The 24,018-nt window shown below is 44.8% G+C and overlaps 1 protein-coding gene across 3 annotated transcripts in view; it reads left to right on the top strand.

Annotated features, from left to right (window-relative positions):
• EVA1A (eva-1 homolog A, regulator of programmed cell death) overlaps window positions 1–21,415 on the top strand; it is a 207,617-nt gene extending 186,202 nt beyond the window's left edge. Inside the window, exons 6-8 of one of the 3 annotated variants that reach the window (XM_005485088.4) lie at window positions 5,767–5,931; window positions 9,692–9,880; window positions 16,969–21,414. In XM_005485088.4, the coding sequence (XP_005485145.1) occupies window positions 5,767–5,931; window positions 9,692–9,880; window positions 16,969–17,339 (725 nt within the window). In that variant the 3' untranslated portion in view covers window positions 17,340–21,414. Of the gene's footprint in view, window positions 1–5,766; window positions 5,932–9,691; window positions 9,881–16,968 lie in introns of all 3 variants that reach the window. The other 2 variants (XM_026792189.2, XM_074538014.1) reach the window with 2 other exon arrangements.
• The last annotated feature ends 2,603 nt before the right edge of the window (window positions 21,416–24,018 follow it).

The raw sequence follows: 24,018 nt of genomic DNA, 5'->3' as shown, positions 1-24,018 counted from the left end.
AGCATGGATAGCTGGAAAAGGTTTCAACTTGCTCCTTGGCCATGTCTGAGACCCTTGGGATAAAGCCAAGGGGGTAGGCTGTGCCTCAATTTATTTTTGTTAATCAAATTATCATTTTCCCACCCCCGTGTTTCCAGCTACACAATGGTGTTACTGTTGTCACCAAGCACAGAGTCTTCTCTTGTATGGGATTTTTCCTTCTTGCTCTCTGACTGTTCTGTGATACTTTATGATCTGGCACAGCCAAAATCTATTATTTTAATAGGTATTGTTAACTGACTGCTTAGTGAATTTAGGTTTTACTGCACAAAACCCACTGTTAGTTCTGCAGTTTGAGAGAGCCATGTCCATGTGTACTATGGAATTGCTTTCTTATAACAACTTGGAATGATGAATGATCCTATTTCAGGCTGAATTCTGTGAATTCTTAAGTATCAAAAAAGAATACTTCTGAGATGCTACCTCTAAAAACATGCAGTAGTTTATATTGGGTGTTTACTCACAGGAGTATTTTATTATTATTATTATTATTTTAAAAATATGTTCAGCACCAACAGTTCCTGGCCCCAACGTGCCCAGATAAAAGGTTTGGTTGTAATTTTCTTTGGTGAGGGGGTAATGTTTTTGTTCAAATTGCACTCTGCTTCAAGCATGCTCAGGAGAGTTTGCTGAAGATCCTGCAGATTTGCTTTAATCATGCGGAGCTTTGAGAGCAAATGCACAGGAGGATATAGAGCAGAGGACTGGAAAATGACAAGCCCCTTGTCTGTGTGTTTTAAACACTGAGCTTTCATTGATCCCCTCCAACTGACTGATGTGTATATCCAGTGAAGATGGAGGTCAAGGGAAAATTGCTTCCTGGGAGTGGAAGTCTTTAAGCCTGTTTAGGACAGAGCAAGCATCAGAAAACACCAGAAGATCAAATTAGCAAAAAGGGGGAATGGTTTGAGTGCAAGGCTGAGCTTGTTTCCTTTCTTTGGCACAGACTCCTTCTGTGAGATTGGACAAATAATTTTGATATTTAAACACTTTCAAAACTCTGTCCCTGAGCCAATTCCCCATCCATAAAATATGGGGCTACAGCATCAACTGTTTGGATTAGGGGAATAATGTATGTGTTTAAATTGAAACACTCAGCAACGCTGGAAAATAATTACACAGAAAGAGACGTATTCCTCTGAAAATAATATATTGTGGCAACTGGTTGAACCCCCAGGAGTGGAGTGTTTAAAACTAGAGAGATCAACATAGGAAACACAGCAAATTATCTCATTATGGTGTTTTCATACCTGAAGAGGGCCTGCAAGAAACCTGAGGAGGAACATGGACATGTAATGACAGGCCAAGGAGGAATGGCTTTAAACTGAAAAAGAATAGGTTTAGACTGGGTATTAGGAAGAAAAGACTGTGAGGGTGGTGAGGCACTGGCACAGGTTGCCTAGAGTTGCTGTGGCTGCCCCATCCCTGGAAGTGTCCAAGGCCAGGTTGGACGAGGCTTGGAACAACCTGGTCTTGGTGAAGGTGTCCCTGGCCAGGAGAGGGGACTTGGAACAAGATGGTCTTTAAGGTCCCTCCCAACCCAAACCAGTCAGAGATTCTCCACCCTTAATGAACAGTGAGGAGGTATTGACTGGCCTTTTCCATCTCTTAGCGCTGCAATTCAGAATGTTGCTGCTTGTAGACACAGTAACTTTTTCTGTTCATTAGCCCTGGCTTTTCTGGCCACACAAGAAACTGCTTGTGTGAAAATTCCGGCAGAAGGCGTCTCCACTGAGTACAAATAAGGATACTGTCAGCAGCACCAGCATGTGCCTTTTCACACTGTCCTGCTGGCTGCTCCTGCCGACTCTGATGAATCTGCTCTGCCCATGAGAGCACACTCTGGCTTTGATTTTCCTTCACCCCTGTTTCTGCAGTGTGGGGAGGCTGCCAGGCAGCAGAGGAGAGGTTTTATTGTGAGATGGGTGCCGTTAATTCATTGCAAATGGGTAATGCAGCTCTCGGGTTGGGAACTGGTATAAATTATTGCTAGCATGATGTTGATTCAGACAGATGAGCAGTGGGAGCTGGGATTGCTTTTAAAGCAGACACAGAGGGATTATGTAAAGACTTGAAAGCCTGTAATGGAAGAGGAATGAACCTGCTGATCCAAAAGAATTGCAGATTTATAACCTAGAACCAACTTCTGCAGGTACATTCATGGTGTGTCAAAGAGATGGTGACACTTTGTCTCCAGATCAAATCCTGGCTGGCATGGAATCCATGTGGTAGGGTTTGAGTTGAACTCCAGGGTGAGTGGCTGAGAAGGGCTTGCCATCCAAAAAGTTACAGCTCTGCCTGTGCTTCTCAGATGCACAGCCCAAGCTGCTGTAGAATTTTATCATTTGGATAAATACTCACATTTCAATGCTGACTGCTACCCCCTGAGAGACTGAATGTCCCTAGAGGTCCCCAGAGCAACTCATCTCCTCTCTTGCAGATGACCCAAGCTCATTTCTCATGTGCATTTTTAAGTGCAGGGTTCGTGACTATGAGGTGTGTGAACACTTTTATTGAAACTGTTTCTTCCCCTCTTGATCCATCACTCATTCTGCTGACTGAGTTGCTTTAACTTCTCTGCTCAATTGCATGGAGCAGGACAAGTGCCAACCCTTCCCTGCCAGGATTTCTGTGCTTAATACTGAGATAAGACTAAAATTCTTGGTACTTCTTTTCTGGTGGTTTTAATAATAAATATCTTTCCTTGACACTTTGCTTCAACTCATGCCATGCTTAGTGTCAGATGCACTCCTCTCCGGAGAATTTAAGGAGGGCATTTCGAAGGAACCAGATGTTTAATCTTTCTTGTGGAGTTGGCTGCCACACAGGAGCTAACTGGAAATTGTGAGGTATTTTACACTTGAGAAATGCTTTCCATTTCCCAGTCTTTCTAAATCAAAAGAAAGCTGTGTAGTGGCTGAGCATCATATAAACTAGAAAAAGAGCAGGCTTGCTGCGTGCCATCTCTCTGTGTACTCTTTGCAAAGATGGGCCTTTCCTGGCAAAGTGTACTCAAGATGTTTATGGAGTCCACAGAGAAAAATGATCCCTTGAAGTGGAAAAGTCCAAGTTTGTGTGCTGTAGACATCCTGTGCTGCTCTAAGTTGCTTCCAGTGTTTTAAAGGTATCTAGTTGCTGATGTGAAGAAAAGCACCTCTTGGAATTTTGGAAGTACCAAAGTGTGTGCTAGTCACAGGTGTTAAGCACATGCCTGCTTTTGGGAATCTCACAGCCACCTCTGTTTTAAGACACCAAATGACTACTTGATAGTGTTCTTATTTCCTCAGCCACTCCAAAGAGGCAACAGCACAGCCCTACTCCATAAGGTGCTGTGACAATAATATTCTCTATCAATGCTTCTCCTTGAATACTTCTCCATCTCTACTCTTCCTTGGGATACTGTTGCTGGCTGATTTAGCAATGGTTTGCTTTACCTGACTCCTCCTCTGGTCCTGTAGGTAGCATTCAGGTGGTGGTGGCACAGAGGCCAAGATGGAAAAGCCATATGTCAGTTCTCTGGGCATGCTTAGAAACACACAGAGATCATGGTGCTTCTTTCCCCTGCTTCAATCAAATATTTAAGTGTTGGGTAGCGTCAATTTTTCTATGAAAGATGCGGTTCATCCAGCCTGTCTTGTGCCCTGGAGATGGTCATGAATGCTGAGAGATAAAGGAGATATTTATGAAGAAGAGTAAGTCTGAAACATGAAAGCTTTTTGCTTCATTTTCTTCATTGGATGCCTATCAACAGGTTACTGGGATGCAGTTTGGGTGAAAAGTTTATAAAGCAAAATGTCCTGTGTCTTTTAAATACTTATCAGGTCCTGAGTCTGAGATACAGCAATAGGACTCTTTATTTTTGGAGGGTGCTGAGCACTATGCGCTCTGTGTCCTTTTGGGTGCCTCAAATTCAGCACCCAGAACTGCAGTTCTCCCTGGCTGTGGTTTGCAGGATAATCTCTGTTCTACCCACCCCCTCTCCAGACTCTGATATTTCCCTGGCACAGGTATCCCCCTCATTCCTGTCTGGTTCCTACCAGGGGATGTGTTTTTTTGCTGCCTTCCAACTGTTGCCAATTCAGATTTCACTAGAAACCTCTGTGCCAGCTCTTTGATATTCAGAAGCTGAGGGGTTTTCTGTCTGTTTCATGACCTAGCATGACTCTTCTAATAATGCAAGACCTTCAGTGCTGATGTCCTGGCAGCCTAATACAGGAGGTCAGTCTGTAAATCTAGTTACAATTTTCCTTGCCTCAGCAAAGACAGTAAGTCAAACATAATGTAAACAAAGAGGTTGGATCACTTCACCCACCAGTAATGTGGTGGGTGATGCAGGCAAATTTAATGGATGCGATTAAATCTCCTGTTCCAGTCTGGCAGCTGATTAGCTGCAGGGGGCAGGCAGGAATTTCCTTTCTGATCCAGAGCTGCCTTCTTTCCAAGTTCTCCTTCAAGCTTCTGCCAAGCATCTCAAAGTGCTTTGCATTTTTAATTGCGCTTCTTCACGCCCCTGTGAGGGTGGAGATGAGAGATAGCATGATCCCAAGTGGAGCCCCGGGGAAACTGAGGCACTGGGAGGGGGCAGCCTGCTTGGAATGAGAGAGGAAGGTGGTGTTATACTTGGAGAAAAGGGACATGGGCATCCCAGAGATCTTCTCTTGAAGCTCATGTGGGTCTACTGAACTTGTGCCTAGTGCTCAACAGTCTGTGTCTTAAGCACCCTGAAGTCTTGGTTGTCTGCTAGGCATTAATGTATAGTCACTGACAGGAAAAAGAAATCTTTCTCCTGTGGAAATTTTAATTTAGTTTTGTCTTTCATCACTCAATTCCTCTACTTTCTGAAGAGAATGACCTGTATACATATTTCTTCTCTTTGTATGGAGAAGCACTTTGCTCTGAAATAGCTTCAGATGTTGGCTGTGGCTGAGGAAGAGAACTGGTTCAACTCCATAGATGACTCCATTCTTTGTCCCTACAGGGGAAATTTGTGAATTCTCTGTGTGGATTCACCTTCAGTGGGTGTACACTGAGGTAGCTACACCAGCTTTGATTTCTTTACCTCGTTGTACAACTGAAGAACTGGCCTTGAAAGGAGGAGAAAACACTCCTGTTATTAGGGCATGCTTTGGTCCAAAGAAGAAACCAGAGATGTCCAAAAAACCTGTCAAGTATTAACCCATCATTCCACCTGTATATTGCCAAAACAGAGAGCAGTATGGGTTAGCTGAGTCTTCATGTTCCTTGGGGCGGTGGGAATGGAGAATGAGCCTTTCCCATCTTACAGCCTACAACTCAATGGAGCTACATCTCCCATTGTCATAGGGCATCCCGTCTGGCCTGCTGTCATGGTAGGAGTAGAGAGCTCTAATTGGAGTGGTCTGAAGCCTAGAACTGAGGCCAAAGCCTGGCTTACTAACTTCTGTTTCAGTTTCTGAGATGAGTGTCTAAATAGAACATCTGAATCTGATCCTTAGCCTAGTATCAAGGCTTAATTGTAAATAAACAGTATCTTAATCACTTTATGGTTTCCAGCATTCTCTCATTGAATGTCTCTGTGCTGGCATTTGGAGAGCATTCATCATAGTGGAAAATGAGTGTCTGTTTGGGCTGCACGTGATATAATTATCAGCTGTCAGCTGAGCCCGTAGCATGACGTGACAATTCTCATTCTGACCAGCTGAAATAACTCACTCTAACAACTGTGCTCTTCTTGCTCCTCTCTTTCAGTTCCCAAGAAGCTTCTGCATGAAACTCAGGCAGGACCAACCAATCAACAAGGGCATCAGAAGCCACGTTTTCCACTGCAGCCAAGAGTGTTTGACCCCAATGTTATAGGGGACGGCGTGTTCCTTTCGGATGTCTCTCCTTCCAACATAGAGCCAGCTCTCCCAGGTAGCTGTGACCATTGTGGTGTTGGGCCCAAACCTAATGGTGTTGTGGTAACTGTTCCTTTCCATCTCCTCTTTTCCGGATTTCTGTATTGCTCCTAAATCCCATCCATGTCACAGTCAGAAAGGGCTGTGACAGCTTCAAGATGTGACCAGCAATGGGCTAAAGTGAAACTGTGAAACTGCTCAAGGAACACCGGGTTTCTTGGGGTAGCAGTCATGGCCATGCCTGTCCAAACTCATCACAGAAATACTTTCCAGACCTGTCTAGTGGCAAAGGAAAAAAAAAAAAAAAACAGGGCAGAGACAGTAGATCTGCCTCATGGGACAGAGAAGTTTTCAACTGAACTTTGAAATATAGTGCTGTTTGCATGAAATGCAAAGTGAAAATATATGAATGAAGTCAGATCTTAGCCATCTCTAGGGATAGGTGAGTAGGAGGAAGGGTGGTGTATGAATAAAGGAAAAGCACAGGTGAGCACGTGTTGGATTCCTCTGTGGTTTTGTGCTGTTTCCCAACATGCAGGAGATGGTTTATGACACTACTGAAAATCCCAGTCTGTGCTCCCAGAGATTCAGCTTGAGGGTGGGTATGGGCAGAGCTTGTCTCTGTCTAGACTTCTGGCAAAGTTAATCCACAACTTGGATAGCCAATTCACAAATAAACAAGAACTGGCCATAACAGGTTTGTCAGTTTGGAAGCCTTACTGAAAAGCTGTCAAGGAAAAGAGTTTTAAGTTAGCTCCAAATAAATATTGTGATCCTGGAGATTCTTTTAAGCAAGGAAAAATATCCTGAACTCATTGCCACTCATCTAAACATTTTAACTTGTACAAATGACACCTTTTGTTTAGTTTTCACATAGTTCATTCATTCACTTTCAAAATACGCACCACTTTTCAAACAAAAATGTTGTTTTGAAATTAAAGCCCAGAAGAAGTTTGTTATTTTTGTTTCAAAAATAACAAAATACTTGGAAATTTCTGTAATCTCCCTTCCTGTTTTATTTCTTTTGTTAAAACTATTTGCTAACATCAGCCTGGTATCATGAATAACCTCTCCTGTGCTTATACTGTGGTGTTGGGCAAATTTACTGCTGCCTGAAAGAATTTTGTTCAGCTTTGGTGTAAACTCACAGAGAAACCATTCAAGTGACTGGCAACAGCTAAGACAGGGTGGTGAGGAGAAAACCAGTAGTAGTGAGCTGATTAGACATTGAAAAGTCTCCAAAGCCAGCAGGGAGGAAAGGGAATATCTTTTAGTATGATCCTTAAAGGAATGGCAGACCAGGGAACCCCACAGTGTAGTAACACATGGCCCTTGAGAAATTGTGTGTGTTTGTTTTTTCCTTCCTGCATAAGTCCAGTCATTTTCTGCATTCTGTGTCTGTGCTTGTACAGTCCTGCCAATGATAAAACCAGTTCTGTGGTTTTGTGCTGCTCTTTGCTGGAGTTTAGTGTATGCAGACCACTATTAATTTAAAAGTATGTTTGATTGCATCTGTTCATTTGAAAATTTAGAAGTGAAAAAAAAAAAAAGGGGGGATTCTTCTTACACCTCACATCTCGAGAGGAGTTATTCCTTACTCTGCCTCCTGAAGACATTGTTGAGGCACATGGTTTACAAGGGCAGCTCCACACTCAACAGAGTGGTGTCCCTCTGACATAGGAAATATGTATGAGATTATTTCCTGGTGGTGCTCTTCATTTTCCTCAATTGTGAAGGGATCTTACATTAACTAGCTCAGAGCCAGACCTCAGTCAGAGACATCTCGGGCAGGATTCAGTTACCCCCATACAAACGTGTCCTTTGTGATCACCTGGGGTCTTCACCTGGCTTCTAGAAGGGTGGGCATTTCCCCTCCATCCCTTCTCATATCTGTCAACTCTGCACAGATGTCCTCCTTACCCTGGAGTGTCTTAGATGTTTGTGTATGAGCAAATACATTGAGCTTCAAGTGTCTGCTGTGAGGAGAGCTGAATGACTCTCTGCTATCCATCAGCTAATAGCAGGATTCTCTTGCCTTAGTTTAGATCCATGGTGCTATTTGAGATGCTCTGAAATATCCAAGTTTTAGGTTCAGTTTTTGGAAGTTAAATATTTACCATGGATCTCTGGATTTCCTTGGAACAGCAGTAGGGAAAAATTAGAATACTTGTACAGGCAGATTTAGCAGACAGGGAGGATAAAGGAGATATTAGAGGGCATGTTAATGTGAATTTAAAAAAAAATCTTAACTAAAAAATATTGTGAAATGTTGCTATTGATTTCCTGCCAAATGTGCCCTTAGACCTTCTGTGTCCATTTTGCCCAAGGGGTCTGCAGTAACCTCTATTCTCCTAAAGCAAGAGGCTCTTGGAATATCTTACTCTTTGAGATATGACACCCAAGCACTCATGTTTAAACATTTTGCTTGGAGTCCAGTCATTACATAGTGGTAACCTTGAACATGTGGCTTTCCCAAGGCCATGCAGCTATTCAGTGGCAGAGGTACAGCTGTGCCCACATTCCTTGGGGCTGATCCCTCACAGTGACACCTGGGCATCCATCCCCGCTGGTTCTCCTCCAGGCAGATTAGGAGTTGGCATCACTGCACACACATTCCTGCCCTCAGTCCCTCTCCATCCAGTATTACCTGTTCTCTTTGACTCCCCTCACTTTCTGTTGCTGCTTCCTTGGGCTGAGCTGCTTCCTGGCACCCACAGCAGGAAGCTGAAAGTGATGTCTCGTGCTGCTGGGTTTGCAGGGAAAGGAGATGGATCAAGCAGCCAAGGAACAGAGACCATCTCACATCACACCACTCCTGACAGAATGCCTTTGCTTGCATGGCACTGGTGGCATCATTGGAGATGGAGCTGGCAGTGTCCTGAATTTAATACCTGCAGATAAACAGAAGCCAGGTGCAAATCTGTGATTTTACAGAGTGGTGCTTGCTTTTGGCCAGACACCCAGAGAAGGGAGCCTGGAAATCTATAATAGCTACAGTTAAAAACTCACATGGGTGATGGAGCTGGATCCTGTGCACTGACTTTTTCCTGTGTTGAAAGCAATTACTGTTCTGTGAGTAGTGGGGGCATCTGCCTGCAGATCAAGGTGTGGGGAGCCCTCAACAGTGAGCTGATAAAGTCTGAAAGGGTTTCTTTGAGCCTCCTGGAATGAATTGCCTCCTTAGCTCTAGTCCTCAACAAATAAAATCAAATCATTAACCCATGTTCACTCACCTCTCCAGAGGGGAAATGGTGTCTGGGTGAAACACAATACGAGCAGGCTTCTGAGGGAAGTCATAAACTCAGGTCTGCCCTTCCCCACGAAGGTTGGAGAGAAAGCACGTCTGTTTGCCAGCTGTGGATGGATCACTACAGCCCCACACCAGCAGAGGGTTGTGGGCTCTGCCTGTGTTTTCCAGTCGTCCTTACAAGCTTAGCTGAACCCACTGTTGATAAAGGCTCCTTTGATTTACATAAGAGAAAAGAAACCTGATTATATATTTGCTGTAACATAGGTGGGTGTGTTTAAGTGGTGACATGAAAGAGCAGGAGATGGGGGAGAGATGATGATGCCTGGATGCAGAGGAGGTATGTGCTCAGCTGAAGCTGCTTGAGAAGGTTTTGTTACCCCCCAAAAAGGGACAAACTTGGGCAGCTCCCTGTTGAGCAGCTCCAGATTTCTGAACACAGATGCTGACCTGGGGATAAGGCGAGGTAGGGCTGGGTCATGTTCCACATTCCTCATTCCTCATTCCTCATTCCCTTTCTGTGTCAAAGCAGAGAAGAAGAAGGGGAGGTCAGCCACTTTCTACCCTGTAGACAACACTCCCCTCCTGCTCCCTGTGGATGAGACAGAACCGCCGGGGCTCAGCAGCAGCAGCAGCAGCAGCAGCATGGAGCCCGTGGGTGTCGGCACGGAGATGGCCCTGCTCAGCAACATCCTGGCAGCCTATGCCTTCATCACAGGTACTGTTTGTCTGGTGTCTCACACCTCCCTGGGCTCCTGAAAGCTTTTTGTGGACCCTCCTTTCACAGTCACCTGGGGCTAAATCTGCCTCTCTGAACTGTTTGTGTATTTCATTCTTCTCTCAGCGAATTCTCCCTTGGAAGGCCTGATGGGGCAGCTCTAGCAGGCAGAGTATAACTGAGTTTATTGTGCACTGCTTTCCACTGGCTCTGCTCTCATCTGCAGTTAAACACAATGTAATCTTACATGTGGTATTATTCCTAATGCTTCATTTTCCTGGAGATCAAAGCCTGGCTCATTAGGGAGGCAAGTTTGTTGTCCTGTAATTTGGAAAATAAGCAGCACTCAAATCTTTACACTGCTTAAGAGAATTTGGCTTATCTTCAGTAGAAGTGTGAAGATGAAGTAACTTGAGAGTCTACTTAATTGTATATTTAAATCTACTTTAGAGTAAGATTTCCTTGGATCACAGTTTATCTTTCACCCACGTGTATCTTTCAAGTAACGGGGGAGCAGTCTTCTAAAAAAATTCACATTAAAAGGTGAATGAAAAGTGACAGAACCAGGGGGAATGCCTTTAAATTGCAAGAGAGTGGGTTTAATTAGACATTAGGAAGAAATTCTTTACTGTGAGGATGGTGAGACACTGGCACAGATGGCCCAGAGAAGTTGTGGCTGCCCCATATCTGGAAGTGTTCAAGGCCATATTAACTAGAACTCCAGTATTTGCGAGCTACTTTTTCATATCTGCCAGCTAATTCAGTCTTGCTAATTCATTAAACAGTGTGCATTCTTGCTGCCGTGCTGTTGCTCTTGCTGAGATGCCCCCATGCTGCTAATCCAAGTATTTGGATTTGAAGCAGCTAACTTGGGCTTTGCACTTTGGAACCACTGAGCAGATTAGTGAGAGTGTTTCTGCATATTATTTAGTGAAGGATTTTTCTAAAAGGACCATGAAGGGTTATACAAATTTCTGCGCTTCTACACATCCAGTGCTGTCATCAGGATGCATTTTTTCATGACAGCCCTCAGAGTCAGGCAGATTAAATGTAATTAGTAGTGTTCTTCACAGAATATAGCTGGGTAGGATAGATTTGTTTTCTTGCATGGGTGTCTCCAAGGAAAAGTTAAACAAACAAGCTTTAAAGGAGTCTTTTGTCTGTCTGACTTTTTCCCCCTTACCTACAGCTACCAGTTTTAACATGAGAATACCTACCTTCCCATCCCTACTATAAAACAAAATGCTGTTAATATTGTGTTCCCCATGTGAACAGTAATGGGCAGAGAAAGCTGTAGGATTAATGGTCCAGGATATTTGGGACTGTGATTCAGGGCTGCTGACAATGATCCATGGACTTTGCTTCCACTGAACACAGCAAAGCTCTTTGACTCTGTGTTGGTTTTGGGGCACAAAGTGTTGATTCATCCCTGTCACAAGGTGTCAGCCTTGGCAGGAGCCTCTAGATTTTACTGCAGCACAAACAACTTTAACTGTCCTGTTGCTGTGGGATTTGTCTGCCCTGTCTTCACGTGGTTTCCTTGTGTGGTGTTCACATCCACTGGATGTCAAATAGGTAAACTCAGACCTCAAAACTTTGCTTTCACATGCTGAGTTCAGGACTTATGTTTTCCAATGTATCATGGAACCATAGAATGTTTGAGGTTGGAAGAGCCCTTAAAGATCAGCTGGTTCCCATGTTCCTCACCATGGCTGTTAGATGGGTTTCAGTCTCAGTGACATATATGTCCAGTTTGTTATTTATTATAAAAATATTTGATGACTGACCCGTGGATTGAAACAGCAGATGTCCTAAACCATCTTTATCTGCTGCATGTAATTTAGCCTCTGCTTTTTGTGGAAATGACGGATTTGTCATGATTTATTTTGTTATATGTGAGTATGAGATGTTTTAGCTTATGACTTCTGTGTCACAGGGCACAAATATAATTTACATAAAACTAGAGCACTGCCAACCCATCTCTCTTCATAGTGCATATTTTGAACAGCAGAGCAGTTGGATTTTTTTTTTTTTTTTTGTGCTTGCCTCCTGAGTTTGGGGCCCTGAAGGCAGCTCAAGCCACAGGTGATGCGCATAGAGGATCCATTATAGTGGTTCAGAAAAGTCAAGGTATTGAGCAGCCAGGGAGGGCTGGTTCTGGGTCACACATCTTCCCACTGCTCCTGACCACAGCTCTGGTGCCAAAGAGAAACAGCAGTGCAAGAGCTGCTCTGTTCCATGACACTTAAAACGTCTGTCAGGTGCTCTCTGCAGACTGAAAGTGCTGCATTCAGGGCTTTCCTGTGCTCATGAACTGTCTCAGAATAGGAGTTTGTACAAGAAAATTGTAAATAGGCAGGGCCAGTATAAAAAAAGTGGTTTTTCTCTTGGGGCAGAGTCTGGTGGATACTCTCAGATCCACTGCAGGGAAATGAAGCTGTGGGTTTTTTGCTCTTTCATGGGTAAAGTGCAGGCTTGAAAGGATGATCCTCTCTACTGCCTTTCCTCTCTCCTGGCAGTGGGGTGTTTTTTAGCCTGGGGAGAGTATCCACAAAGAATGGAATCCCTTCTGTGCTTAATGGTGTTCACATTTTGTGCACAAAATGGCAGTTTTGGGTGGGCAGCTGCAGGTGAAGAGTGTGCAGACTCAGTCACTCACACATGCAGAGTCTTGCAGTGCACAGAGAAGTGCCAGTATTAGCAAAAGGCTCTGTGCTCATTTCCACCATCTTTTGGACTGATAGTCCCATATAAGAGCTGGGAATCTTCCTATGGACAGCTGAACAGTAAAAATCACAGCAGGAAGCAAAAGTGTCCTGATTTGCAGCTATCATGGTTAGATATCAGAGCCAGTTAGGTGTCAGTCTCATCCCAGATTCCAGAACCTATTTCTTCAGAAACAGGGAAAAAGTGTGAATAATGTCAATGAGGAATGAAATTAGTAGCTGATCCAACAGATTAATATTATTTAGAGTTTAGTCTTGCAAAAGACTCAGAGACACTCTTTATTGGAAAGCTGATTTTCTTTATAAAATTAGGTTTTTAATTAGAGGCTATCTCTACCTACAAACCTCAGACTTGTAGTTTGTTGTGGACGTGTTTCTGAGTGTTTGGAAAGTCTTCACCAGTCTCAGTGACAACTGGAACTGTCCTTGCAGTCACAGACTATCAAGACCAGAAATGTCCCTCATGGTTATATAGATATTAAACATTCAAAATGTATCAGAGCTCTTCCAGTGCCTCCTTTTGGACAGGAGACTTATCCAATTTTTGTCACTGCATTTAGGATGAAGTAGTTGGAGGGAGACCTCCACAAATTCCTGTTTTATTCTTCTTTCACAAGCAAAGCTTTGCTGCCAAGTTATTAATGAGGGGCTTCCAAAATACAGCCCAGGGGAGACCATTCCAAATTTTAGACTGTTTGGCCTGAGCCTTGTTAATAAGGGGCTCCTGGAGAGCTTCCTCTGTTCTATCAGGGGATTTCAGCAGCCTGTGGGGCTGACTGCAAATTCCCTGGAAGATACTGCTCCTACTGTTTGTCTGGCCATGCTTAGTGCTGAACCTTTTACTGGGGGCCCTCTGAAATTTTCCTCCCCACTGAGGTTTCGGAATGCATGGAGCCATTACAGGAAGCCAGCAGCGTTAATGCCTAGATTGTTTTTTATTTATTGAAACAATTTATTATAATAGCAATAACAGCCTTGGCCTGGGGCATTTCCTGGGGAATTAATGGCAGTCTGGGCTGATGCTCCCAGCAGATTGTTAGCCCTCAGGAAACAAGCTCTGTAATTGCTGCTGGTTTGGTTGGAAAAATAAAATAAAATGTGTTTTTAATTTTTTTGTCCAGTTTGAGTGCCTAGAGAATCGTGGTTTTTGTGTAGAGGGTTATGTAGAGCGTATATTTTTTGTCTGCATGGACTAATTTTAGGCTCGAATCAATGACATTTTTATCAATCCTTCCAATCCAGAGAGAGAAATACAAGGAAGGAGAAAGGTAGCCTCAGCCAAAGAGATTGGCAGAAACTGAGTTCTGCTGGAAGCTGGGAGCTGTCATCTACAGCATTGGAAGAAAAAGCTTCAGTGGTCAAAATCTATGTTTTAATAAGTGTAAACACACATAAGCACGCAAGAATATATATCAAAATTGTGCTAACTCCTGATACTCATGCCAATACACATTTAAAGAACTTTTTTCCAAGTATAATGAGTGTTTTGAGAAGCTTCCGGGTTGATGTGATGAATCTGGGCCACCTTCAAGCTTTTGGAAGGTGCTGAGCATCCATTTGCTGAAGAAGGTGCCTGGTTTTGGTCTTTACAAGTAGAACATGCAGTGGGTTAGGCTCTCAAAATCACCAATCAGCCATCAAACCCCCAAATCTAGGCTGTTGCTGACTTGGCTACTTGAAGTGAGAGAAAGCAGAGCCTGTGGTTTTTAGCTTAAGTTGCTCTTTCTGCTGTGAAGAAAAAAAAAAGAGATGCTGCTGTGCAAGTGGATTGTATGCACGATAAATGTCAAGACTGCAGCTGAACACAGGGTTACATCTCTGTGAGAAAGTCCAGACCTTGTCTCAGATGGTGACAGAGTAGCTGTAGGAGCTCATAAATGCCACTGGAGCCCAAAAATTCAATTACAGCTCTTGCACTGCATGAAGGGCTGTATGGACGAGCACAGGCAGGGGAAGAAAAATGGTTGCTTAAGGAGCAATGGAGGTAAAATTGCTCATGAACTGGATACAGTAGCATGGAAAAAGGAGTGTGGAGGAGAAAGGAAAGGCAAGACAAGGGCAAAATTGGGGGTAGAGAATCCACATGTATCTGTGTCTCAGGCTCCAGTCTATGTTTTTTTAATGAGTTGCTCTAAAGGAGCGAGCAGTGGAACTAATGCAACCAAATCAAGCCCATGTGTGTGCAGGACTGGTGCTCAGGGAAGTGCTCATGGCATCCTCTCAGCCAGGCAGAGCCAAGGCCTGCTGCAGCCAGTGCCTTCCAGGACAAACACCCCAGTTGTGCTCATTTGCTCATACTCCCATGATCCAGGTGGCCCCAGAGCCCTTCTTAGGGCTACCTGCAAGAGAAGCTGGGTGATTACTGTCCTCAGTTAAACTGCACGTGGCGGTAAAAATATTATCAGGTTAGGGACTCTGCTTTTACTGTTTACACAGGACTGGATGGACAGCAGCAGCCTCTGCTTTTTCCGCCTACTGCACAAAGGAGGCTGCAGTTTTAATTTGGGTCCTGACCCTTGCATTCAGAGTAGCCATTGCCTCCAATGGAGGCAGGATTTCACTCATCCAGGCTGCTGCAGGGGCCATTGGCACATTCTCCATGAGCATCTTTTTTACCTTTGGAATTTTGCTGTCTTACTTTTGTCATAATATCTTAGTTTAAAGCCTGTGGCTTTGGTCTTACTTGACCTTCCAACTACTGCTGCATTTTGTAGAATGTTTGGTTCAAAGATACCTTACAGACCATCTGCAGACCTAAAGGCCATCAGTTCTAACCCCCTGTCATGGGCCCACTGGCACATTCAGTTCAGTGTCCTGTTTGTTCTTTGCATTACAGCCGAGTTTGCAGGAGGCTGGTCCGCCCTTTTCTTTTTTTTTTTGACTTATCTGCTGCACTTTCCTTATCTTTCTTTGTCCTGTCTTCAGCCTGATTTTCCCCCATGTCATCCACATCAACCACTCTTGGATCAGTTTAATGATTTATTAGCCAATTTTCAGACTATCTTGACATCTTCTTCCACTTTGGCTCATCAGTCACCTCTGAGATTCATTTGGGAGAGAAGTGAAGAGCACAAAGGCATTTAATCTCTGTAACTGCTCCATGAGCACCTCCAGGCCCTGAACTACAGGCTGCTTAGAATAGCACAAGCCAGTGTTTGGGCTCTGACCATGGAGTCAAAGAATAATTTAGGTTGGAAGAGGCCTCTGCAGGTCACCAGGTCCCATCCCCTGCTCAGAGCACAGCTAACTTCTAATTTAGAACCAGTTTTGAAATTAGAGCAGGGTCTTGCCCTGTTGAGTTTTGAACATCTCCAAATAGTTTCCAGTTCACCTTTGACAAACTTTGCTTTGGGAGATTGGCTGGAAAGGGCACTTCTAAAAGCACAGTGCAGGGAAGTGAAGCCTTTTAGCTACAGAGATCTTTTGGGGTTAAATGTCAGGGTCTCAGCTGGCAGAAGCTGTTATGGATCCTTCTCTGGGTTCAAGGGAGTAAAACTCATCTGAGGAACTGACTCCATCCTTGAGCTCAAGACACTCAGCAGACACTGCAGAGTAGAGCTGGCCTTGACACTTCTGCTCAGTTCACCTTTACCCATTTAGTGCACCAATAAACTGGGATGATTCAGCCCAGGGGAATGGCAGTAACAACATTTATCATAATTAGACGTCTAAGTAGTCCCATGAACCAAAAAAAAAGGAAAAAAAAAAGGAGGTGGTACATAAACATGATGACCTAGTTGGAAAAGCATTGTGGATCCTTTGGAGTCTTGTTATATCACCTCAGAAATGCGGCTGTGCAGGACTCATCCTGTTGGTGCACTGACTCCAGTTCTGCCTGTGGAGCACAGGTAGATATTTTGGTGGTCTGGGCAGGGAGCCAGCACTCTTGCCTTAGATAAGCAAATGAAGTCTATGAATAAATAATGTGCATTTTTGCCATGCTGCCAAGCCTCCCATTTCAGCTGGGCCACAGCACAGGGCACATAAAGTTTTGTAATCATCCTTATGCCTGGTGTGCAGGCAGAGGATGCGACAGCAAGATGCACTTACCCTGCAGCTGGCTGTGCAGCAGCCCCGTGGGAACCAGAGTTAGCTCTGTGGGCTGCTCCCTTCCCTTCCAGACAACTCCCAAACACAACTGCAGCAAACCCACATTCTCCATGTGGGCAAATGCCTTGGCAGCAAATCCAGGGCTTAAATTCCTGATTGCCCTGGGGGGAGGAGACAGGAGGGCATGGAAGTAAAAGCAGCCATTGGAAACTCGGCCCCTCTAGAAAATGTTGTGGTGTGTGCACGGAGGGGCCGTGTGTGCTCTGTTCTTTGAAGGGTTCTTTTCCTCCATCATTTCCTTTCTCCCTGCAGAAAACCCCGAGCGGGCTGCGCTGTATTTCGTGTCCGGAGTGTGCATTGGACTGGTGCTGACCCTGCTGGCCCTGGTGCTCCGGGTGTCCTGCCGGACGGACTGCAAGCGCTCCTCCTCCAAAAAACCTCCCCGGGAGCGGGAGAGCGACAGCGACAGCAGCGACAGCGACGACGACTCGGACACCACGTCGGACCTGTCGGCCCGCAGGCACCGCAGGTTCGAGAGGACTTTGAACATGAACGTGTTCACCTCGGCGGAGGAGCTGGAGCGGGCGCAGCGGCTGGAGGAGCGGGAGCGCATCATCCGCGAGATCTGGATGAACGGGCAGCCCGACATTCCCGGCACCAGGAGCCTGAACCGCTACTACTGAGCCATGGGGGTTCCGTGCTCCTGCCCTGCGCCCCGGGGCTGCCCCACACCTCGGGGAGCAGAGGGAGGGGACACTACAACGCAGGCGTCTCCCCTTTTCCCACCAGGTGTGCCACGTGGAGCGGCGTGGATGGACAGCCGTGATGATTCCCCAAATCTCTCCCTGACATATTGGTATCACCCCTCTTCCCGGACGCTTTCTGGTTTCAAAGAAGTGAGTGCCAACTTGCCAACTTCATTTCCGAGCAGCAGGCAGGGAGGAGACAATGGCAGCTCTCCCGTGTGGGATGTGGCATTGGGCACACCATGGTGTGAGTGCTCCTTTCTTGGCTGGACAGCGAGGCTCTCCAGGATCTAGTCTTCATTTAGGATTTTTTGGTTTTCCTTTCCCGAGGACTGTGGAAGAATTGTGAACAAAATGATAACTCTGGAAATATGATTTGGGGGAGGTGCATCCTGACCGATTGTCTTGTGACTTCAGAAGCCATGAGATTAACCTAATTACAACCCAAGAGCAAATAGGACTTTTTAAGAACTGGGGGATGGGAGGGAGGGGGATTCTTCCATTGTGAAATCATCTCGGTGCTTGGATGTTTGCCATAGTGTGTTCAGTTATTTATGGCTGTCTTTTCATCTTCCTTTTCAATGGGAACATTTAGTTTCTTTACTGACACCTCAGGGATAAAATCCTATTATTTTTTTGAGTCTGCTCTCCCTGCTGGCCCCTGTCAAACACAACCCAACCCATCTCCAACAGTGAAATTCTGGTAATATAGAGATGTGTCAGTCACTAGTGAGAAGTTAAAAACCTCAAAGAGGTTGAAAAAGGTTTTCTTTTTGTTTTAAATATATATATATATATATTTGAAGATGCTGCACAGGAATGTGCCTTATTCTGTTTTTTTTTTTTTTTTTTGTTTCTGTTGTTGTTGTTAAACTACAGTTTTCCTATGGATAGCAATGCACAATGTTTTATATATTTTATTAAAAAAATAAAATTTAAAAAAATTCTGTGTTTACCAGAGGCAAACCAACACAGAAGAAGCCATGTCTAACAACAAAATGGGTAATAAATACTAAATAAACTCTGGTTTGCTTCAATACAATTGAATTTGCATCCTCACTTTTGGCATAGGTGTTGCTTGAGGGAAATCTTTGGAAGAGTGGCACACCTCTGCAAGCAATCAAGGCTGGTGTTTTCTGCATGCAGGGAGCTGGCAGCATCTTTTTTTTCAGTTGCAGCCCATCTACCAACTTGTGTGGTGCACACGGGCAGGAGAGCTGAGCAACGTGTTGGTTACTCAAGGGGTCACCTCAACGTGATTTCATGATGCTTTGAGTCTGTCCCCCATGCTCACATCATACCTGGGCCAGAAAGAAATGTTAAATGAACTAAAAAACAAAACGAACACAAAGTGTGGAAGGAAAAGGTGCAATGTTTTAGTGCTTCTTCAGTTGTCGCCTGGAGTTTTCAGTGGGATGTCATCACCCTCTTCACTCCCCAAGCAGCAGTTCACATCACCTCAGCTGAAGAACTTGGTGTTTCTCACATCTGCATGGCTCTGCTGTAGCCTGCATGGCTTTGGGGCCTGCTCCTCTGTCATTTAGGCATGGAAATATTATTTCCAGAATCTTAAGGGTTTGCAAGGAAAATAAAGATCAAAAGCTCTGACTACCCAGAGCTTTTCCTAAGCTTTAAGGAGAGATGGAAATGGGTGGATCTGCCCACAAGATGACTGAGGATGTTATAAGGGATGGTGTGCTGTGCCAAACAGCTGCATGGTGGGACAGAGGTGGCTTCACCTGGGAAGGCAGTTTGAGCACTGTGGAGTGATTCTGGGTCTGGTCCTGTGAAGATTTGAATGGAAAGGCTCAGTGTTGGAATGGAATGTAATTTTTGCATCTAATATGTAGAAATAAAGCAGGAGGCAGGTCCCAAGCCAGGTGCTTTAGCTGGAATGTTGAACACACTCTGCTGAGGTTGTTGAGGAGCAAAGACAGGGCAAGGTCAGTGGGGTCAGTTCTGTTGGCCGTGTACTTTCCCCTACAATGACACAGTCCCTCAACACTGGTGATTCAAGGACAGCATGTTTTCAGATTAGAATGCTCTGTCCTGGGATACAGATTGCAAAACTGATTTAAAAAATGTTATAAATGAATGGATTTATGTGTATGATTTTCCCAAATGACTATTTGTTTGACCAGAGGAAAGAACAACTGTGGTAAATCTAAGTATACCTGATATGCAACTGTGGGATTAAAATATCTGCTTCAAATGTAAATCACAGCCAAACTTGAGTTGCAAATGGATGAACAGCCCTCCCTTAGCATTACTAGTGCTGCTGTAAATCTTCCAGATGAAGTTTGAAATAAAAAGGAGCAGGGTTGAGCAGACAAACCCATCACAGCCTTGCCCTAGGTAAAAAAATGTAATACAAGTAGTCTCACTGTCTTCACTCCATGAGCAATACCTTCACGTATTTTCTAGCTCCTATTTTGTGTCAGGGACTTGCATTTCTAAGAAAACTTTCACTAAAGAAAAACTGCAATCCTTGGAGCTATGGAAAAGACTTTAAGTCATTGGGTAGCTATTTCTCAATTTGTCTCAGAAGTGCTCAATAGTTTGTCTGAGGAACAAAACAGTCTAAATTCATGGGGTGAGAGTTTGATGGTTTGTCTTTAGCTCCAGCAATGGAGCAAAATCAGTCTCCTGGAGTATGGAAGAGCTGGATTCACTGGGGGTGGGGTCAAATCTGTATTTCTTACCCTGCAAAAGAATATCTTAAGCACACAGAGGTTTGGACTTGTCTGGTTTCCACCTTCTGTGTTGTGCTCAGTGTGCCATGTGAGTATTAAAACACTCATAGAGCTAGGGAGCAGAGAAAAATTGCTTTTCTACAAGCCTACTGTGAATCCCTCTTGTAGGAGGCTATGCATAGCTCTGCTCTCTTACTTCCATGCTTAATTAATTTTTTACATTAAAATGAAATATTATTTCCAGAATAACACTCTTCAAATTCACCACAACAGAAAAAGGAGTTGAAATATTTTTTTTCTGTTTCCTGAATGAAATTCTTAATTTACATTTTGGGTAAAGAGATGCTGAATTCATTTTCCATGTGGACCTGGTTTTTGTGCCTCAGTTTAACTTTAGAATTTTATAATGGGGATAACAGAGCAATCCTGGACATGATCATAGTGGGAAGCACATGACTTTATATTTAAAGGAGCAGCACTGCAGCTGCCACATGCTGTCTGCTGGACCCAAGGACTGGGGCAAGTGAGCCTTGAGCAGTGAAGTGCCTGTGCTGGACACTTTCACACCTCTTGTAACTGCAGGATACTTGGATTAGTAACCACAGAGCAGTGCAGTTGTACCATGTTGGCTTAGTGAATGAGTGTGATGGTTGGAAATCTGAGGGTTGCACTCCTGGGAGAAGATGAACGCATGGAAGATATGAGTCAGGTTTTCAGAGCCTTGGCTGCACGTTCATTGTCCTCCTGTCTGGAGGGGCAGATGGTTACGGAAGCCATGGCTGTGCATGGAGAGGTGGCAGAGTGAGGGTTGCTCCAGCCAGACCCCACCCTGGTGTCCCACTCTCTTCCCATGGCCCCTGACTTCTCAGGGCTGTTTTCCCCTCCTGCCACCATCCGGCCATGGGCACTGACCTCCTTTGAGGACCTGTGTTCAATGTACCCTGAAAATCTCAGTAATGTGGTGTTTGCTGCCTTTCCCATGTCCGCCCTGGTGTTCATACCCTCGATGAATTCCAGCTGGTTAATGAGGCATGCCTTTCCCCTCCAGAAACCACGGTGCCACTACTTAACCCCTTGCCTGCCATCCTTCCCAGCACCCCAGGGGCTACACAAATAAAATGAGCTCCCTGAGCCATGGTACTGCCAGGATGTACAGCATATGCCTGTGGTGCTGCAGGGAATCTGAATTTCCTTTTGTGCTGCATGGAGCATCTCAAGTTTCTGGAGGTGTCACAAGCAATTAATCATCTAAGACTGGCCCAGAAATCCTTCTGCTCAGAATCACTGTGGAGGTTTTTTCACAGTGAAGTTTTAATAATCTCATCTGAATTTCTACTGTCCTTAGATACCCCAAAAAATAATTTCCAGTGTTGCTTGCCTTTGCTTGTACATTCATTAGAAGTGGTGCAGCTTGCTCCTTCACACAATTTCCTCTATTTTTTGCGGTTGTCTCAAGGACTTTCAGTTAAACACAACCAATCAAAAAGGCAGAAATGGTTTTGGTTCCTCACAGGGCAGCTCACCATTGTGTGCTTTCCTACACCCCTGAGCTGAAGGTGCTGTCTTACTCTGAGTGATGTGGTGGTTTAGCAGTATTTAAACAAATATTTAGGCAAATCAGTTGCTTTTGGGGGTTTTCAGTTCTGGGCACTGAATGGATCTATTCCAGTGACAGTGATGTAATGTCACCATTGGGATCCCTGTCACCAGGGAGCCTGGGCCACTGGGGTGATGTCACTGGGAATGATGTGTGGGCTGAATCATGACCATGGAAGCTGCTTGGAGGGGTGTGTGCCATGGGTGCTCTAGGGGCACACTTGCTCATATCATGAGAGCCAGCCAGCTCCCCAGGTGGATCTCTCCAGAAGGATGGATGGCTTTGTCCTCAAAACAAACTCAAGTGCAACTGGCCCATGATTTCCCTTGGGAGGTCTGTGTTTGCTGAGAGGAGAGGTAAGATACATTCCTTGTTCAGGTTCCTGGAAACATGGACAAAACTCATCCAGAGTCCGGTTTAATGGATATCTACACTGATTCTCTTTTCCCTCTGTCTGACCACTGGTGGGGAGCTCAGGAAGGTCCCCAGAAGGAGGGAGGTGCTGCACCAATGTTCTCCACACTGAACCTCTGATGAGACCCCTTGATGGTTGGGAGTGAGGCACAGGGGACCCCTGCTGCTGATTTAATACACCTGTAACCCCCAAACAAAGCTCCCTGGGGCTGAGGCTTCACTAGGATCCAGGGAAAGGGGCCACTCTTTGATGACCAAAGGTGCTTGACACCGTACTGGGCACTGAGGTCAGGACCATGAGCATGGCCAGGCAAATGTGACACCCACCACTCCTACTGCAACCTGCCAAAAATGGCAAGGTTTCCTGGCCTGCTTCTCTGGAACCAGGTCCTGAGGGACAGCAGGGACAGTCTGATTTTTTTGGTGCTAAGAGAAGTGTCTGCTAGAGAAGACATTAATTTGGGGGGTGGGAGTAGACTGGTGGTAAGTAGCCCACCTATGTGTATGTGTCAGTGATGGCTTCACACTATGCACTTGCAAATATGGGGCTGCTTTCCAAATCGCCCTGGAGTGTTAGAATCATCCAGAAAACATTTCAAAGTCATAGAATCATAGAATATCTTGAGTTGCAAGGGACTCAAGGATCATCAAAGTCCTGCTCCTGGCTCTGCACAGGACACCCCACAAGTCACACCCTGTGCCTGACAGCATTGTCCAAACACTTCCTGAGCTCTGTCAGGCTGGTGCTGTGACCACTGCCCTGGGGAGCTGCTCCAGTGCCCAAACACCCTCTGGGTGAAGAAACCTTTCCCAAAGTCCACCTTAAACATTCCCTGATCCAACTTCAGGCCATTCCCTTGGGTCCTGTTACTGTCACCACAGAGCAGAGATCAGTGCATGGCCCTCCTCTTCCCCTCCCGAGGAAGCTGTAACTGCAGTGAGGTGTCCCCTCAGTCTCCTCCAGGCCGAACAGACCAATTGACCTCTGCTCCTCCTCCTAGACTGAGTGCCTACACCAATACAGATAGATTTTTAATTCCAGAAATTCACCACCTGATTTTATGTTTTGTTACACCTGCTTTGTCTTTTCACCTTCCACCCTAATGAAACAATGAATTGGTAAAACTAAAGCCTCAGGATCCCTCCCAAGGTCTAAGCAAATGCAAGTGTGTTTTATTTTATTTCATTCTACAATAATAGAATCTAAATAAAGTGCTTGGAAAAGTATTCCTGTGGGGATTTTTATTCTTTTTGATTTAAAGGCATTCATTTTAAAAGAGAGTTGTTCGAAGAGTGTATGATGTTTTATTATCAGTTGTACTACTAGAGGAACTTCTGACCAGAGGAGAGGGGTATGCTACTGTGCTAGTGCCCAATCCACCATTCTTTGGAAGCATTTTTAATTTTACATATCCCAGTCCCTCCTATGTTAGTCCTTTGCTGAGCAACCTCTTAAGAGTCCTCCTCCCATTTCACCCCTAGATTGCCCAGCTATGGCCAGGGCTGTAATTTGTGGCAGACCACATTCCTGTGGCTGATGTTTTATCCTTTACTTTTCCTAGGTGGCTGGGATCCTGAGCTACCTGTTTTCTGCCAGCTGCGGAGGAAACATTGAGTTACGGCACTGGGATGGACCTTGGCTTTCAATAGTTCATCTGCCAATTTTCTGTTGGAAAACATGTGGATTGGGGGCAGGGATGGTGATGGAAGGGAAAAAAAATCAAAACCTGGATTTGGATAGTTTTTTCTAATGAAAGACATTGTTCTGAGCAAAACTGGGTGGCTGAGAAGGAGAGGAATCCTCTAAGCTTGAACAGAGGAAATGCAGTCTTGGGGCAACCTGTTTCTGCCAAGCTTTGTGTCCTTTGCAAAAGCAATCACTGCCCCTTTGGCACCTCCTGAGAGCTTCAAT

Source organism: Zonotrichia albicollis, chromosome 3 (assembly GCF_047830755.1).
Source record: "Zonotrichia albicollis isolate bZonAlb1 chromosome 3, bZonAlb1.hap1, whole genome shotgun sequence".
NCBI classification, from domain to species: Eukaryota; Metazoa; Chordata; class Aves; order Passeriformes; family Passerellidae; genus Zonotrichia; species Zonotrichia albicollis.
Note: the sequence above shows the minus strand (reverse complement) of the source record. Positions and strands in the feature narration are given on the sequence as shown.